The sequence below is a fragment of the Mus caroli genome, chromosome 6 (genome assembly GCF_900094665.2).
Source record: "Mus caroli chromosome 6, CAROLI_EIJ_v1.1, whole genome shotgun sequence".
Lineage (NCBI taxonomy): Eukaryota > Metazoa > Chordata > Mammalia > Rodentia > Muridae > Mus > Mus caroli.
In genome coordinates this window covers 108,438,544-108,455,529 of record NC_034575.1, presented here as the reverse complement: position 1 = coordinate 108,455,529, position 16,986 = coordinate 108,438,544, and the positions used below count along the sequence as shown (strand labels likewise).

Here is a 16,986-nt window from a genome sequence, read left to right as displayed (position 1 = left end):
AGTACAGCCCGACCTCAGGTTGGGCACCAAATTAGGACAGCCCGAACCGGAGAAGCCCGACGTTTCTTCCGGTGGTGCTCCCCTATCCTCTCCGGGCTCCTCCCATTTGCAACCGTAGGGTTCGACCGGGTAGCCAGTCCCTTGAGATTTGGGCTCTGAGCCCCACCCCAGCCCCGGGCTGCTTCCTAGCCCGGGACTCCTCAGGCCTAGCATTCCACCTCCCGGAGATTCGTAGGTGGCCTTAGACCCCCACCCCCAAGCCCGACAGGCCACCTTGGGCTGGTCGTCCCCGCCCTCGCGTCAACTGCAGGGGGCCCGCCCATAGCCAGTTCCGGAGCAGTTGCTCCGATCGCCCTGAACTCCCCGCCCCCTCCTGCGGCCCAGGGCCTGTAGGAGGCCGCAGAGAGGAGGTAGGAAAGGCGGGGGTTGTGTTAGGGGCTCCCTAGAGGACGAGGACCCTGGAGGCGGGATCTTGGGGCGACACACAGGTGGAGCCAGCCATTAAGCAGTCCCACTTCTGTGCCAGGCACTGAACTGGGCACTTGACGAGCATCACCTCTTAATCCTCAGAACATTCCAGGGAGGTAGGTAATTCTCGATGCCCCCATTTTACAGATTTATACTTTTTAATGGGGAAATAGACTGAGGCATCATCTTTTGTCCTGGAAAAAAAGAAAAAAAAAAAAACAACAACAACAAAAAACAAAAACGGAGATTCAGGTTAAATAACATGTTTAGAAACGCACATAAGAAAATGGGCTGGAACTTAGTTCTGTTCACCTGACCAGCCTGTGTTCCAAACTAGCCAGGGACACAGAGAAGGTGCAGAGGTGGAATGGAGTGAGACAAGAGAAGGCAGGGAGAACCCTGTCAAATAGAATGCTAGAAACGACCCAACGTAGGGAAACAGGACATAGGAAGACAGGGCACACTAGTATCTCCTCTTCCTTAATGCTGCAGATTCCAGACTTCTGCGGTTCAAATTGCAACTAGGAGGCCGGCCTAATCATGCAGGTTTGTACACCTAGTGACTTGGGAGGCTAAAGCAGGTGGATCATAAGTTCAAGGCCTGGAATTCATGAAAAGGGGGGGGGGGGGCTGGATGTAACTAACATAATTCAGTTTGGAGAATTTGTGCCTAGAATGAACAAGCGCTGTATAAATCAGGTGTGGTACATGCCTAAAATTCCATCTTTTGGGAGGTGGAAACAAAACCTTGGCTACATAGCTAGTTTGAGACCAACCTGGGTGCATATCTTTATCCCAGCACTCTGTCGAGTAGAGGCAGGTGCTTTCTGGGGTGGGGGTTGGGAGGGGAAGCTATGAGTCCATCCTGATCTATGTAGCAAATGAGTATCAGGCCACTCAAGGCTACATAATGAGATTTTTTGTCTCCCCCACCCCAAAATGGGGGTGAGGTGGGGTCTGGAGATGTGTGAGACCCTTCAGTGCTACCAAAACAAAAAAGGACAATAAATTGCAGTTAGGAGTCTAGGCATGTGTGTATACTCTTGTGGAGTCTTTTTCCTTTCTTTATCAAAAGAAAGAAACCAGGTGGTGGTGGCACACGCCTTTAATCCCAGTAAAGACAGGTGGAGCTCTGAGTTGAAGACCAGCCTGGTCTATAGAGTGAGTTCCAGACCAGCCAGAGTTGTTACACAGAGAACTTCTGTCTCATGAATGAATGAATGTATGAATGAGTGAAAAGCATGGCAAAAGGCAGCCGCCCTTTTAAGGTTATGTGCATAATTCAGTAAAGTCAACCTAGCTTGGGGTACAGTCAGGGCTCTGTTGGGTCTCTCTCCCCATGCTACTTTGTCTCCTATCCAATGGCCTTCTCCCCTCTAATTTTACAGGGTCCCACCTCCTGGGCCATGAGCGAGCTGAAGGACTGTCCGCTGCAGTTTCATGACTTCAAGTCTGTGGACCACCTGAAGGTCTGTCCCCGCTACACGGCAGTGCTGGCCCGCTCCGAGGACGATGGCATTGGCATTGAGGAGCTGGACACCCTGCAGCTGGAGCTTGAGACTCTGCTGTCCTCTGCAAGCCGGAGACTGCGTGTGCTGGAAGCCGAAACCCAGGTGATTATCCATGGGGGGCTTCTACTAGAGACACTGTGTCAAATTACTGGATGGATCGTTAGGTTCCCTCTCTGCTGAGGCCCAGGGATGGATGGGAAGAGAGGCCCACATGGGAATCATGACAGAATAGTTAGCTCTCAGTGCAGGTTACCATTAGCCAAGGATGCTATCTGACTGTACCTCAGAAGGTGGACACCGCCCACGTGTGGCCCCTGAAGTTGCCTGGGAAGTTTCTGAGATGCACTGTGATACAGTCAGTTGCATAGACAGGACTCCCGGGTGCCTTGGAGTTTGACATATAGGTTAGCTGGGAGACTTGTTCACAACCACCAAAAAACCCAGCAACAGCAGATTTCCCCAGGACTACCATGCCAAACCGTTTGTGACTAGCTTGGGTGGCAGCAGAAGTGAATCAGAATGTAGACCTCCGGTTAAATTCATGTGAGAAAATCACAGAGAAGAACAGGCATTTTGAAATATGAGTAGTTTGCTTAATAACCTCAAATTATAGATCTCAGTTATCCATGGCGGGGAAAGAAGTACCCTGTCTCTTCTCTCCGTCTCAGGGGTTGTCTTTGTGTGTTTCAGATCCTTACTGACTGGCAGGATAAGAAAGGGGACCGACGATTCCTGAAGCTAGGTCGAGACCACGAGCTCGGTGCTCCCCCCAAACATGGAAAGCCCAAGAAGCAGAAACTGGAAGGGAAGACAGGACATGGGCCAGGCCCTGGCCCAGGACGACCCAAATCCAAAAACGTCCAGCCCAAGATCCAGGAATATGAATTTACTGATGACCCAATCGACGTGCCTCGGATCCCCAAGAACGATGCTCCCAACAGGTTCTGGGCCTGAGCACGTAGCAGGGAGCTAGAGGGGCCCAGAGACTTGTGGTGGAGGCTTGGAAGGCCTGGGGCTAAGGCTGAAGGAGCATCTCACCCACTCCGGGTCTGCTTCTGCCTGTAGGTTCTGGGCCTCTGTGGAGCCCTATTGTGCCGACATCACCAGTGAGGAGGTACGGACACTAGAGGAGCTCCTGAAGCCCCCAGAAGATGAAGCTGAGCATTATAAGGTAGAGACCTGAGCCGCAGTCAGTACGACAGGGCTCAGAGGCGCCTGAGGGTCCTAGGCAGCAAAGCCTGCATCACCTACTTTCTTCCCAGCCTTCTGCCTGCTCCATGCCCCCTGCAGACAGTGAGGCTCAGCTTTCTCTGTCCTCGAGCCTCTGAACACTCTCCTTGCTTTTACACTTGGGCGATACTTACTTTCTTTCTTTCTTTTTTTTTTTTTGGGTTTTTTTTTTTTGAGACAGGGTTTCTCTGTGTAGCCCTGGCTGTCCTGGAACTCACTCTGTAGACCAGGCTGGCCTCGAACTCAGAAATTCGCCTGCCTCTGCCTCCCAAGTGCTAGGATTAAAGGTGTGCGCCACCACCAGCCGGCTTAATACTTACTTTTTTTAACTATAAAAGTTAAATTCTGCTGGGCGGTGGTGGCGCACGCCTTTAATCCCAGCAAGCACTCAGGAAGCAGAGGCAGGCGAATTTCTGAGTTCAAGGACAGCCAGGGCTACACAGAGAAACCCTGTCTCGAAAAACCAAAAAAAAAAAAAGTTAAGTTCCTGTTTTCTAAGACGCTGGAACTTGCTATGGTACCCAGGCTGACCTTGAACCCCTGGACTCAACCATTGTCCTCTCTCAGCCCTTCAGGTCCCCAGGTGTCTGGGACCACAAACATACCTGGCTTAAAAGTTTTTTTTTTGGTTTTGGTTTTGGGGGATTTTTTTTTTCCTGCCTCTGCCTTCCGAGTGCTGGGATTAAAGGCGTGCGCCACCACGCCCTGCCGGTTTGGGGGATTTTGTTTGTGGTTGTTTTTTGGGGTTTTTTTTTTTTGTTTTGGTTTTTGAGACTAGATTTCATTTATCCCAGGCTAGCCTTGAACTTTGTTAGCTAACAAATTACCCTGAATTTATGATCTTTTTCTTCTGACTCCCTAGTGCTGGGATTACAGGTAGGTACCACCATGCCCAGTTGATGCAGTCCTGGTACAGAAGCCAGGGCTCTCTGCATTCCCAGCAAGCTCTCTACTGGCTGAGATCTGACCCCAGCAAGTTAGCTTTATTGACCTTAAAAATAAAATATGCTCCATAAAAGAAAGTAGACAAACTTGTGAGGCGGGGACTCTACCACAGGACACCTGCTATGGCAGGTGCACGTATGACACCTGCTATGGCAGGTGCACGTATGACACAGACCTACTTCTGGGGCTCCCCTGACTCCTGTTTGCCACAGGATGGAGTCCAAGTGTTTCAGTGCTGGGTGACACCCCAGTTCTCTCCAGTTGTCCTTGGCCACATCTCTCTTTCCTGCTGCATTTATCAGCTACACCAGACATGTCCCCTCCTCCTGGCCTCACACCAGGGTTTACACACAAGCTCTTCTCAGCCTGGCAGACTCCCTCACTCCTCAAGGCCCCACAGATGCCTCTGCAGACTCTCCAGCAGAAAGGGGCAGCTGGGCCCAGGGGCTCACTCACCCCCCCGTTGCACTCGGGAGGCTGAGGCAAGTTTGAGGCCAGCATGGGTTTACAAGTTCGAGGTCCTTTCTCCAAGGAGAGTAAAGGACATGGTCTCACTTGGTGCTTTCATGGTCCCCGGGCTGCTTTAAATGCACTAGCCTGAATCTGAAAATCATTTATCTGCAGCCAGAGATGTAGTTAGTCATATTGCTCAGTGGTAGAGCAACTTCTTAGCATGGACAAGGCCCCAGGTTCGGTCCTGACCAAAAGTACTGCTACCACCTATAATCTCACAGAGTCGGCTTGTCCTATATAAAAGAAGTGAATAAAAGGCAGTCCATTCTGACAGCAGTAAGTTTATAGAACACAAGAAAATAATTTCTTCTTATCCCTGCTTTGGGCCCAAAGCCTCTTTAGAGGAATTACCACAGACACAGTATTTTATACCTTGTATCTTTTTGTTGTCAGTAGTGGTGGTTGTGGGGTTTTGGTTGGTTGGTTTGTCTGCCTCCCGAGTACTGGCACTAAAGGTGTGCCATCCTGCCTGGCTTATATTTTATATCTTGCTAATGCATATCAGCTTCTAGGTGTATTTTGATTTTTGGTTCTTGTTTGTTTATTTGAGAAAAGATAGGGTCTCAGCCCAGGCTCAGACTCCTGATCAGCCTATGTCAGCCTCCAGAATGCTGACGTGTGTGTGCCACGCCCAGCTGTGTTGAGTCTTTCTATACCTGTTTCCCTTACTGGAGTGTGAGTGGAGAGATTGGATCTTGTTGGCCTTTTGTGGCACCAGCCTTGGCCTTCGGCAACAAATCCGTGAGGAAAGAAAGAGAATGAATGGATGTTTCCTGACCGAGTCCCACACCAGGAGATCCTCTAACACTCCAGTCTCAGATGGGCAGTGTTTACCTCTCAGAGCTGAGTGACCTCTTTGCTGCAGATTCCCCCTCTAGGGAAACACTACTCCCAGCGGTGGGCCCAGGAGGATTTGCTAGAGGAACAGAAGGACGGTGCTCGGGCAGCAGCTGTGGCTGACAAGAAGAAAGGCCTCATAGGACCACTGACGGAACTGGACACAAAAGGTAAGCCTCAGCCTCCTCACAGCCCAGGCCTGGATCTGAGGCCCCAGAGCTTCAGGCCTCTAGCTCTTGTTCTCCCTGTCCAGATGTGGATGCCCTGCTGAAGAAGTCTGAGGCCCAGCATGAACAGCCAGAAGACGGGTGTCCCTTTGGTGCCCTGACACAGCGCCTGCTGCAGGCCCTAGTAGAGGTGAGCAGGCCATCTGACTGGGAACCACAAGCTAGGCATGGTGGCATCTGCTTGTAACCCCAGTGGCACTTGGGAGACAGAGGCAGAAGGCTCTTAGCTCAGGTTCAACCTGGTTACATGTGACTGTCTAAGAAAACCAAAAAACATTTACACACGGGCTCAAGCGAGCATGCGCACGCCTGCATACACACACACACACACACATGAGCACTCGTGTGCTGGCATTTTATTGCTATTTTGCTTTTTGAGATAGAGTCACGCTATGGACTAGAACTTTTAGTCCTCATGCCTCAATGCCCCCGTGCCGGGTTAACAGATGTAAGTCTCCACACCAGGCTTCCACAGACGCCTGTGCTGAGCAGTGGGTAAGGGGACTCCATGCCTCCTCTGACTGGACGGACGCCTGGGCTGGTGAGGAACTTGAGGTTCAGAAAAGTTAACTTTTTCTTAAGACCACAGCGAATCAGTGAGGGTAGGATTCAAGCCTCGCTTGGGGTTTCCATCTTAACGCCCAGGCCTGAGCTTAGAAACATCATTTACATCCTCTAGCCTCGGTTTCCTCTTTCGGCTCTAACACTATAATAGTTCTTCTCTCAGAGAACAGCCTGGGGTAGACTGAGGCCAGGGGAAGTCTGGCTTAGCCCCGCAGAGACTCCATCTTATGTGGCTTTTCCTCCTGACCAAGGTCACTCTGGGTGTTGTGACTGCACCAGGCCCGCAGAAGCTGAGTAAGGAGCATGGGAAGGAAGCCCATGGATGTGACTGTGGCTCTTCCCTGTGGACAGCACTCCCCCTTGGAGAATTTGTCCCACAAGTGCCTCTGACTGCAGAGGTGCCTGGGAAATGTAGTGTAGCTCAGCTGTTGCGGGGAAGGCACAGTGTTGGGATATCTCCCAGGCCGCACCGTGCTCCCATAGTGCCAGGTGCTCCCACAGTGTCGGGTGCCTGTGGAGGCTTCCCAGCCTGAGCTAGTCTATCACTGTTTCTGTGTCTCCCTCTTTTTATATAGATATGCCTATCCCCCCAAAAATGGAATTCCTAGAACCCAAAAAGCAATGATCAAAGCTTTGGAGAAATCTTTTTGACATGGGTGGGATGAAAGAGATGGCAGACGCTGCTCTCTAGCCTGTGAAGACTATCTGTGCCTGTCAGAGAGGAGCAGAGAAGTAGGACTAACTTCCTCCTAACTTCTCTCTGCTCTTCAGGAAAATATTATTTCCCCTATGGAGGACTCTCCTATTCCTGACATGTCTGGGAAAGAGTCAGGAGCAGATGGAGCGAGCACCTCCCCGCGCAATCAGAACAAGCCTTTCAGGTGAGTGCTATCCCAGCTGGGCTCTAGGCTTGTCTGTCGGCTTCACGTTGTCTCTTCGTGGGGAGACATGTCTTTGTTAGCAGAAACGCTGAGGACCCTTTGGCCAAGCACAGAGATCTCCTGTGGGAGTGCTGGCCTCATTTCTGGACACAAGCTTTGTCCAGACCTGATCACCCTAGCTCTGCTCCTACTGGAGCTGAGCTGAGTGCCCACCTAAAGGGATCGCTGGCTAAGAGCCAAGACTACATGTACAATAATTTGGAACTGTTAATCATTACAAAAAATATGTGCCATGAAACAGTGAAAACAGCAGAGTGCCAAATGGAAAAGGAGTAATCCTATGTGTATTCAAAATATACTTATGAGTTACATAAAATTGGGGAGTAGATAAGATTACAACTCACAGTTTGCAACATATCACAAGGCCTGGAGCACATGTGGCTATAGTGGTTTCACTAGGTGAAAGGAAGTGCCTGGGTCCTCTGAGGGGGGCCAGCTGGCCCTCCGAGCTCAGGTCCGGCTTTATCTACAGTGTGCCACATACCAAGTCCCTGGAGAGCCGCATCAAGGAGGAGCTGATTGCCCAGGGCCTCCTGGAGTCTGAGGACCGACCCGCAGAGGACTCAGAGGACGAGGTCCTTGCTGAGCTGCGCAAACGGCAAGCTGAGCTGAAGGCACTCAGTGCACACAACCGTACCAAGAAGCACGACCTGCTGAGGTGAGTGAGCGCCACTCCACGCCACCGAGCAGTCCTGTACCCTAGGTTGTGTCTCAGATGGATCCTAAAGTTCAGGGGTGAGGCTCTAGCACCCACAATGGACAGATGGATGAATTTGATTCCAGTTTTAGATTTATTTCATTTTAATCATGTGTGTGCTTTTGTGTGTGCGAGTACAGGTATCTATAGTGGCAGGATACCCTGGAGCTGGAGTTACGTGTTTGCTGCTGGCCAGCGTGGGGGCTGGGAACTGAACACCAGTCCTCTGCGAGAGTAATACACTAACCACTGAGCCATCTCCAACCCTGACTAAGCCCATTAAGTATAGTTTGGTAACATTCACAGTGTTGGGTCACATGGCACATTTTGTCTGATTTTGTCTCTTTGTGTGTGCTTTGTTTTTCTTTATGGTATTATTTCATCGAAGAGAGCTCACTGGGGGAATGCTTGCCACCAAAGCTGACCTCTTGAGGTCAGTTTTCCACTCCCACCTAAGAGTGGGCCACCGCACAGCACATCTCTAACCCCAGCTTGGATGGGCACGAGCAAGTGGATCCCCAGAGCTTGCTGGCTGGACAGCCTAGCTGACTAGGCCTGCCTAAGATTCCAGTGAGAGATCTGTCTCAAAAAAGAAGGCAGGGGCCAGCAAGATTGCTCAGTGGGTGAAGGTCCTCACCACCAAGCCTGAGCACCTGAGTATGGTCCTTAGAATCCAGATGTTAGAGAAAGGGGACCAGCTCCTGCATGTTGTCTCTGGCCTCCACATGCACACCATAGCATGTCTGACTCCCAATAGACAGACTGACAGACAGATTATAGTAGAAATAAATAAGGTGAAGCATGATAGAGACATCTAGTGTCAACCTCTACCCTTCATATGCATCTACACACATGTACAGGTACACATAAAACATACACAAAACACATCACAGAGAAAATTGGAAATGATAAATACCAGGATGCTTGCCGCTCCGACAGATGAATTGCTAATGTTGTTGGCCACCTGTGCGTTTGATTGGCTAAGTCACCCACACTTACTTGTGTTTTAGAGAACAGTCACACTTTATTTTATATCACCTCGCATTCAGCTCTCCCTGTACTGATGACAAGGTATAGGTGACGTGTGAAGGACGGTGGCAGGAGCTGCCCTTCTGTTAGAGCTCAAGCAGGGCTTCTCGCCCCTCACAGGCAGACGCCCCCACAGAGCCTCCACTGCAGAGTTCAGTCACTTGAGCAGCGCTTACGGTCTCTGTGATGTGCCAGTAGGGCTAGGAAGGGGGAGGAGAAACAGACTTTGTGCTCTCGTAGGTGGCTAAAGGAGGCACACCATTTAAAGGAGAGGCAGCTGGTGGGCTTTGAGGGCATCTGAGAATAAAGAAAGCAGTGTGTGTTTAGTGCCCTCTGTGTGCCAGAGTCTCCCGCACCTTCTTTCATTTGAAAGACAAGTCAGACAGTGGTTGGTGGTCTCTCTATTTACCAGATGAGGGATGAAAGGCAGTGAAGTGGAGCCTTGTTGAAAGTCACATCCAATAGAGAGCTGAGCTGAGATTTGAGGCAAGGCTAGTCCAAGGGAATTCATATTCCTTTTCAAGGGCAAGCAGAAAGCCACAGATGTGAAGGGCAGGAAAGTTAGGGACAAACTGAAAGAGCAATGTGGTGCAGCTATAGAAATGAGGAGTGAGGCGAGGAATGGCTTGGGGCTCTCCAAAGGCTGCAGCTCAGCCATGGGCCCTGCTGCAGTGCTGGGAGCGGGTCACTCTAGGCCCAAGCAGCCAGGAGAACTCGATTTCCTGGATACCTTGAGCTCCACCGCCAGTGAAACTAAGTCAGATCCATGCCCAGCAGGCAGATCACCTTTGAAGATAGACCTTTTCAAAGCCATTTGAAGTTCACTGTGCACATCTGTAATTCTAAGAGCTAATGCAGGGCGCGGGGGCTGGAGGTCCAATTGAAGCTGGTTTTTCCAGATCTTTTGTTCACCCATGCTCAACTTGAGCCTCAGTCTCATGGAAATACTATATCTTCCTTTGCAAGATTGTTGTGAGAATTAGCTATATGTACATGTGTATGCGTTGTTTAAGGGGTTTTTGTTGTTGTTGCTGTTGTTTTATGTGTGTAGATGTTTTGCCTGCAAGTGTGTCTGTACTCCATGTGAGTGCCTGGTACCTCCAGAGGACATTGAATCCTCTGGAACCAGAACTAGAGAGAGAGTTGTTAGCCAGCATGTGAGTACTGGGAACCAAGCCTGGGTCTTACAGATGAGCTTAACTGACAGCTGAGTTCTCTCCCAGCTCCTGGGTTTTCTGTTTGGTTGTTGGGCTTGGGGTTTTTTTTTGTTTGTTTGTTTTGTTTGTTTGTTATTGTTGTTTTGGTTTTGTTTTTTGTTTTCTGGGTTTTTTTGTTTTTTTTTTTTTTGTCTTTTGAGACAGTATTTCTCTGTGTAGCCCTGACTGTCCTGGTCTGTAGACCAGGCTGGCCTGAAAATCAGAGATCTGCTTCCCTTAGCCTCCAGAGTGATGGGATTAAAGGTGTATGTCACCACATGCCTGGCTTCTAGGTTTTATTTTTTAAGCTAGGGTCAGGTTCACACCTACAATCTTAGCAATTGAGAGGTAGAGGCAAGAGAAGCCTCTTGCCTCTAGGGGCAAGGTTTGGGTCCAGAGGAGGCTTTGGAGTAATTTCCAGGTCAGCCTGGGCTACAGTTTGAAACTTTCTCAAAAAAAAAAAAAAACATTTTTTTAGAGTAGTTTTAGTGAACTACTAAAATTGAAAGGAACAAATTGATAGGAAGGTAGAGCTATCCCTGTGCTCCCACGCGCTGCCCCTGCTATAAGCAGCATTAACATTTCAGAGCACTTAAATAATGCCTTGCAGTCAGTGTGGCTCTGCATCTATATGCACATTGGTCATTATTCAAACAGGCCAAGAAGTGCCAGCCCCCACTGGGATTATTAGGAGGCTCAGTTTGGAAAAAAGGAAGGGACAAACCCTGGAGATGGCTTTAACCATGACATACGGTCCCCATAGGCTGGCAAAGGAGGAGGTGAGCCGGCAGGAGCTAAGGCAGCGGGTCCGCATGGCCGACAACGAGGTCATGGATGCCTTCCGGAAGATCATGGCTGCCCGGCAGAAGAAGCGTACCCCTACAAAGAAGGAAAAGGACCAGGCCTGGAAGACCCTGAAGGAGCGGGAAAGCATCCTGAAGCTCCTAGACGGGTAGCCTGACCTGCTGCTGGCCATCCCCCTGGCCTGGCAGAAGTCCACGATGTCCTTTGAAGCCTTGGCCAGAGGCTGCCTATCAAATGACAACAGTCTCAGGGCTGAAACACTCTCAGGCCACTCAGTTGAGCTTTGTGCAGCCAGTATGCAAGGCCCTACTGCGCTTGCCTGGACCTAGCATCCGCCTGATGCCCCAGATGAGCGGGCTTGTTCCTCATCCCCTTCCCCCCTTACCGTCTCCACACCTCTCCCTCAGGGACTTCTTCCTTGAGGTTTTGTAAAGTACAAACTTAAGAATAAAGTGACTGCTGTGTTTCATTTTTTAAAAAAAAAGTTATAAAAAACCACCTGCAAGTTTAGTATCTATTATTTGTGGGGTAGAAAGAACAGGCAGGTGGAAGGGTTTAGTGGGGCATGCTTGGGGTCTCTGCTGTGACAAAACAAAAAAAAATTGCTCTTTGGGGTCTGGAATGGTTGTATGAATTGACATTCTTAGCCCTTAGGAAGTAGACACAAGGTCAGGAGTTCAAGGATAGCCTCAGCTACTTCACATGTTCAAAGACAGTCTGAGTGAGTTGCTTGAGACCTTGTCTCAAAAACTGGACAACAATTGGAGTTGAGCATGATGGTGCAGCCTGTAATGCCAGCACTGTGGGGGTGGACATAGCAAAATTGAGTCCAAGGTCATCCTGGGCTGGACATCAAGCCTGAGTGTTAGCATGGGCCACATTAGGCCCTGTCTCTGATACAACAAGGGAAGGGGAGGAGAAGCAGAAGGGAAGGACAAAGAGCAAATAGAGGAGGCATTCCCAGAGACCTGCTTTCCCGCCACGCAGAGAATCACTGCGAAGGACCCCAACTCAGACGCAGTGCGGGAGCTGGAGAAGCAGGCACCCCCAAAGCCTTCTGACCTCCCTGACACAGACTGCTTAGTTACATCAGCCTGGAGAGGCTTCAGTTAGCCTAAGCAAGGTTGTTTTGGAGTTTTGTCATTTGTAAATAAAAAAGGTCTGACTAATCTGTATATTTGGACAAATAGAAAAATGGAGGAAGGGCCTGAGGGAGTGACATCAGGCTCTCTGCCTGCTTCTAGATGCAGGGACAAGTAATGACTCATTGTCCCCAGACTGTTCATATCTTCTCAGGAAAAAAAAAAGAAAGAAAGAAACACCCACACATGAAGTAAAGACAGCAATTCTAACAATAATGATGAAATTAAGTACTGCTGGGATTACAGGCCTGAGCCATGGTGATACCTGACATACTCCAACCATGCAGCCCCCAAAGTTCTACCCACAGTGATGGCAGAACCCAGCAGGATCTGGGCAGATAACAAGTGTAGCATGGACTACCACCATTGTATCATAGCCAGGATGGATTAAGGCATTAGCTAGGCTCCAGCTGCTGTCCTAACCTTGTCTGTGCATACAGTAGGGGACCAGCATCCCATCCTTCCCAGACGAGGAAGCAGAGGCTTAGTTTATACACCTTGCTTGGTTTCAGTGGTTGAGCCAGGACACAAACCCAGCCATGTGACTTGGAGGCAGCCCTTTGTTCTATAATTAAGTATGGGACTCCCTGTCCCAGTAACAGCCTGTGTGAATAGCACCTCTTTCCCTCAGGCAGAGCCCAGTTTGTGCAGCCAAACATGGCAGCCTCGCTTACAACCCTCTTACTCTGACCACTCGCCTCCAGAGCCATTAGGTCTATCCAGAAGTTCGGAAGGTGGCATGGGTGGAGAGTTCCAGGAACAGAGTCTTGTGAAGGAGGTGAGATCCAAGGCCCCCAAACTGGGTAGAAGCGTGAGAGGAGGAAGGCAGACACTGTGCAAGCAGCATGCTTCAGAACCAACAGGACCTGGATCCTTCACTTTCAAGGAGCAGTTGTGAGAGTTTATTATGTCTCGTCAAAGACGCCCAGGAGGGGGCTGGGCCCTCCACCACAGACCCTGATCCTTGTAAGTACTTCTGTGCAGGATTACAGAGGACAGCAAGGCTCACGGAGATGTGATACCTTGCTGAGGGTCTGCAGCCTTGGTACAGGCAGCTACTACAGTTCCCAATACCACTACCCAGACAGTTCTTTTCTTGTTGCTTCATTTTTCTTATTATTTTGTACTTAGAATTTTAAATCACATGTAAATATGTGTCGGTGCACATGAGTTTAGTTCCCTCAGAGGCCAGAGGAGGGCATCAGAGCCTCTAGAGATAAAGTTATAAGGGGTTGTGAGTGGTCTGACATGGATGCTGGAAACTGAACTCTGTGCTCCCTGGAAGAACAGCGAGTGCTCTTGACTGCTGAGACATCTCTCCAGCCCAGTTTGGTTTTCTTTTAAGGCAGAGTTTCATGGATCCCACTCATGGGATGAACCCACTCATGGGATGAACATGAGAGCATCTGATCCTCTGGCCTCTTACAAATGTTGGGATGTCAGGCATGTGCCACCAGCCCGAGTTTATGCTCTGTGGGGGTGGGGGAGTCCAGGTTTTTGTGCATTGTAGGCAAGCACTCTACTGAGCTACATCTCCGGCCTTACCTCTGACCAGTCCTGACAGCTATGTCCCGTGTCACTGGGGTCAAATCAGGCCTCCTTTGTGGGATCTGGAGGAAAATGGGTTTCCTAGGAAGAGGAGGGATAAGTTCTAGCCATTGACCAATTTTGACTTAAAGCTATTCAACAGGGGCTGGAGAGATGGCTCAGTAGTTAAGAGCACTGGCTGCTCTTCCAGAGGTCCTCAGTTCAATTCCCAGCAACCACATGGTGACTCACAATTATCTGTAATGGGATCCGATGCCCTCTTCTGGTGTGACTCATATTCATATAGTAAATAAGTAAATAAATATTTAATATATATATATGTATATGTATATATATAGTTTAAAAATATATAAACAACAACAAAAAGGCTATTCAACACTTAGATTAATTGGGCAAAAGTATATTGCATCTTGCTTGGCCCTAGAAGGGGTACACCTGCCACCAAAGTGTGTTTTCCCATTGTCCCAGATGCCTCTGTGAGAGCAGAGGGACAAGGCTGTGCAACAGTGGGTCCCAGGCAGCCAGCTCCTGAAAGAATGCCTGCAGAGGCTGCAGTGGGACTTCCATCAGCTCCATGGAGACAGAGGCAGGCACAAATGGCCTGTGGTATGATGCACTGTCCGTCCAGGTACCACTGAGGCCATCTCCTGGCTCTGCTTCCTCAGTCACACTTCTGCATCCTTCCTCCACAGCTGCTTCCAGAAGTACAAGTGACTAAGGCTCCTGTGACAGGAAGATGATGGACACACAGTGGAAAGGCAGGTGGGAAAAGGAGATGCAGGGGAGTGTGAGCAAGCTGCCTGAGCCCTGGGGCAGAGTGTGACTCAACTGCAGCTCAGAGGGCCAACAGGGGCTTCGGGGACAAGGCAGGGAGTTGCTGGGAAGAAGATGACATTCCAGACAAAGGAACAACAGGATGCAGAGGTGTGAGCAGCTGGCCTGTTTAGAGAGAAGTGAGAACTTCAGCTTAACTGGAGCCCTGGGTGTGTGGAGGGCAGGGGAAGGTAGACGAAAGCTGCAAAGTAGGTTAGCAGCAGTCTGGGAGAGACTGGAACCAGTGCAGCCTATAGTCTCCAGGCTGACGGTTTTCTTTTTTTTTCTTGTTTGTTTGTTTGTTTGTTTTTGAGGCAGGGTTTCTCTGTGTAGCCCTGGCTGTCCTGGAACTCACTCTGTAGACCAGGCTGGCCTCGAACTCAGAAATTCACCTGCCTCTGCCTCCCTAGTGCTAGGATTAAAGGCGTGCGCCACCACTGCCCGGCCAGGCTGATGGTTTTTAAAGAAATCCTTAGGGACTGGTAAGATGGCTCAGTGGTTAAGAGCACTGGAGGGGGGCGCTGGAGAGATGGCTCAGCGGTTGAGAGTTGAGATTCCCTGTTCTGGTGTGTCTGAAGATAGCTACAGTGTACTCACATATAACAATAAATAAATCTTAAAAAAAAAAAAAAAAGAGCACAGGAAGCTCTTCCAGAGGACCTGGGTTCAATTTGTAGCAAGGACACTCACAATGGGCTGTAACTCCAGTTCTTGGGATTCCAAGCCCTCTTCTGGTCTGTGTGGGTTCTTGCATGCATGTGGTGCATAGACATATATACAAGTCAAACAGCCATATGGAACAGCCATATACAGAAAATAAAAATAAAAGGGAAAACCCGTGGGGAAGGCCCCTGAGGTGGCCGTCATGGCCATGGTAGGAGACACAGACAGAGATGCTGGCCCAAATGGGCTACTGCTTGTGTGGGATGGATGGCTCCAGCAGAGACAAGTTGCTTCCTGCAGGGTCCCTGTGTATTGTTCAAAACACAATCAGAAAAGTGTCTGCAGCCGGATGGCCCACATCTTCATGCCACAAAGTCATGCTGAACCATTCATAGGGCTCTGCCCACCTTCTGAGACATGGGATGTACAGTTGAATCCTTCTCACTGATGATCAAGGGCAACACAGCACACCCCATGGCTGCAACACCTGCCAGGCAAGGGGCCCTGCTACAAGGTGGTGGTTAAGCAGCTATGGAGTAAGGTTGCACTTCTTGGAGGACTTCAAAGGTTACCCCACAATGTACCAAACACATAGCCCTGCAGGTGAGCGTGGCTCTGGGGACAACATTCAGTGCTTTGTGTACCACCTACACAACCAAGTGGCTGCATCTTCCCTACCATGAAAGCTATGATCCTGAGGGCCCACACAACCCCCGGAAAAACAGGTGAGGGGCACTATAGTACCCCAGATGACAACAAAATGGAGGGAGCCAAGGGGCAGCCTAGCACAAGCCGAGCTTTCCCAACTCAACATCGGTCTATAAAACATGTTGACAAAAGGTCGCTCTCTGTGACACAAATTTTACAGATAGTCTAATCTGATGCTGCTTAATGGTGCTTGCTAGCTAAGGAGCTCCTGGGTTGAGGTCCCCTAAATAGGAGTCACAGAGATTTGCTTTCCTCTAACCTGAAGAACGCATCTTCTGGGACTGAAGAACGGGCTGCACTCTTGTCTCAGAAGCTGCACGGATACCTCCCACACATGGAACCTAAAAAGCAGTGATCAGGAAAGCTGGTCTGGGATGGCTCAGTGTACAAACATCTTCAGGGAAAGAATGCTGCACCTAGACTGCATACTCCATCATCTTTGCCATTTCCAAACCACACACACACACACACACACACACACACACTTGTGTGTGGGCCCTGGATGTGTGTGCCTCAGCATCACCTGGGAACCTGAGAAAAAAACTCTCCAGCAAAGACCCACAGACCCACAGAACCATAACAGACCCACAGACCCACAGACCCACAGACCTGGAAACTCTGAGGCTGGGGCACAATTATCTCAGTTTTTATTCTGTTTAGTTTTGAGATAATGACTCTGCCTCTGTTTTTAAATGCCCTACAAGGCAGGTGAAGTGGTGAAGGTCTGTAGTCCCAGCCACTAAGAAGGCTGAGACATGAGAATCACTTGAACTAGGAAGTTTGGAACAGCTTGTGCAATATAAGGTAGACTTATCTATAAAATCAGACAGACAGACAGACAGAAAAACAAACAGATAGATAGGGATGGATAGATGAATGGATGGATGGACAGACACATAGAATGGGCATGGTAGTTCACATCTGTAAACCCATTTCTGGGGAAGCTGAGGCAGGAGGACAGCTACAAGTTCAAGGCCAGCCTTGGGTAGATAGTGGGTTCCATGTCAGTTTGAGCTACAGAGTGAAATCCTCTCTCAAAAACTGGTAAGGGGATGGGGGGGCTGGAGAGATGGCTCAGTGGTTAAGAGCACTGACTGCTCTTCCAGAGGTCCTGAGTTCAATTCCCAGCAACCACATGGTGGCTCACAAC

At 49.6% G+C, this 16,986-nt stretch overlaps 1 protein-coding gene across 3 annotated transcripts; it reads left to right on the top strand.

Moving 5' to 3' along the window:
• The first annotated feature begins 32 nt into the window (after window positions 1–32).
• Window positions 33–11,446, top strand: Tada3 (transcriptional adaptor 3). 3 transcript variants are annotated; one of them, XM_021165538.2, is made up of 10 exons: window positions 33–410; window positions 961–1,014; window positions 1,857–2,081; window positions 2,670–2,920; window positions 3,045–3,150; window positions 5,533–5,674; window positions 5,758–5,861; window positions 7,067–7,176; window positions 7,709–7,894; window positions 10,922–11,446. In XM_021165538.2, exons 2-10 carry the CDS (start codon window positions 1,009–1,011, stop codon window positions 11,112–11,114), a joined length of 1,323 nt encoding a protein of 440 aa, XP_021021197.1. In that variant the 5' UTR covers window positions 33–410; window positions 961–1,008; the 3' UTR covers window positions 11,115–11,446. The 3 variants fall into 3 exon arrangements, with proteins under 3 accessions (XP_021021197.1, XP_021021195.1, XP_021021198.1); XM_021165536.2 differs by having other exon boundaries at window positions 33–584; XM_021165539.2 differs by lacking the exon at window positions 961–1,014 and having other exon boundaries at window positions 33–584.
• Window positions 11,447–16,986: the final 5,540 nt, after the last annotated feature.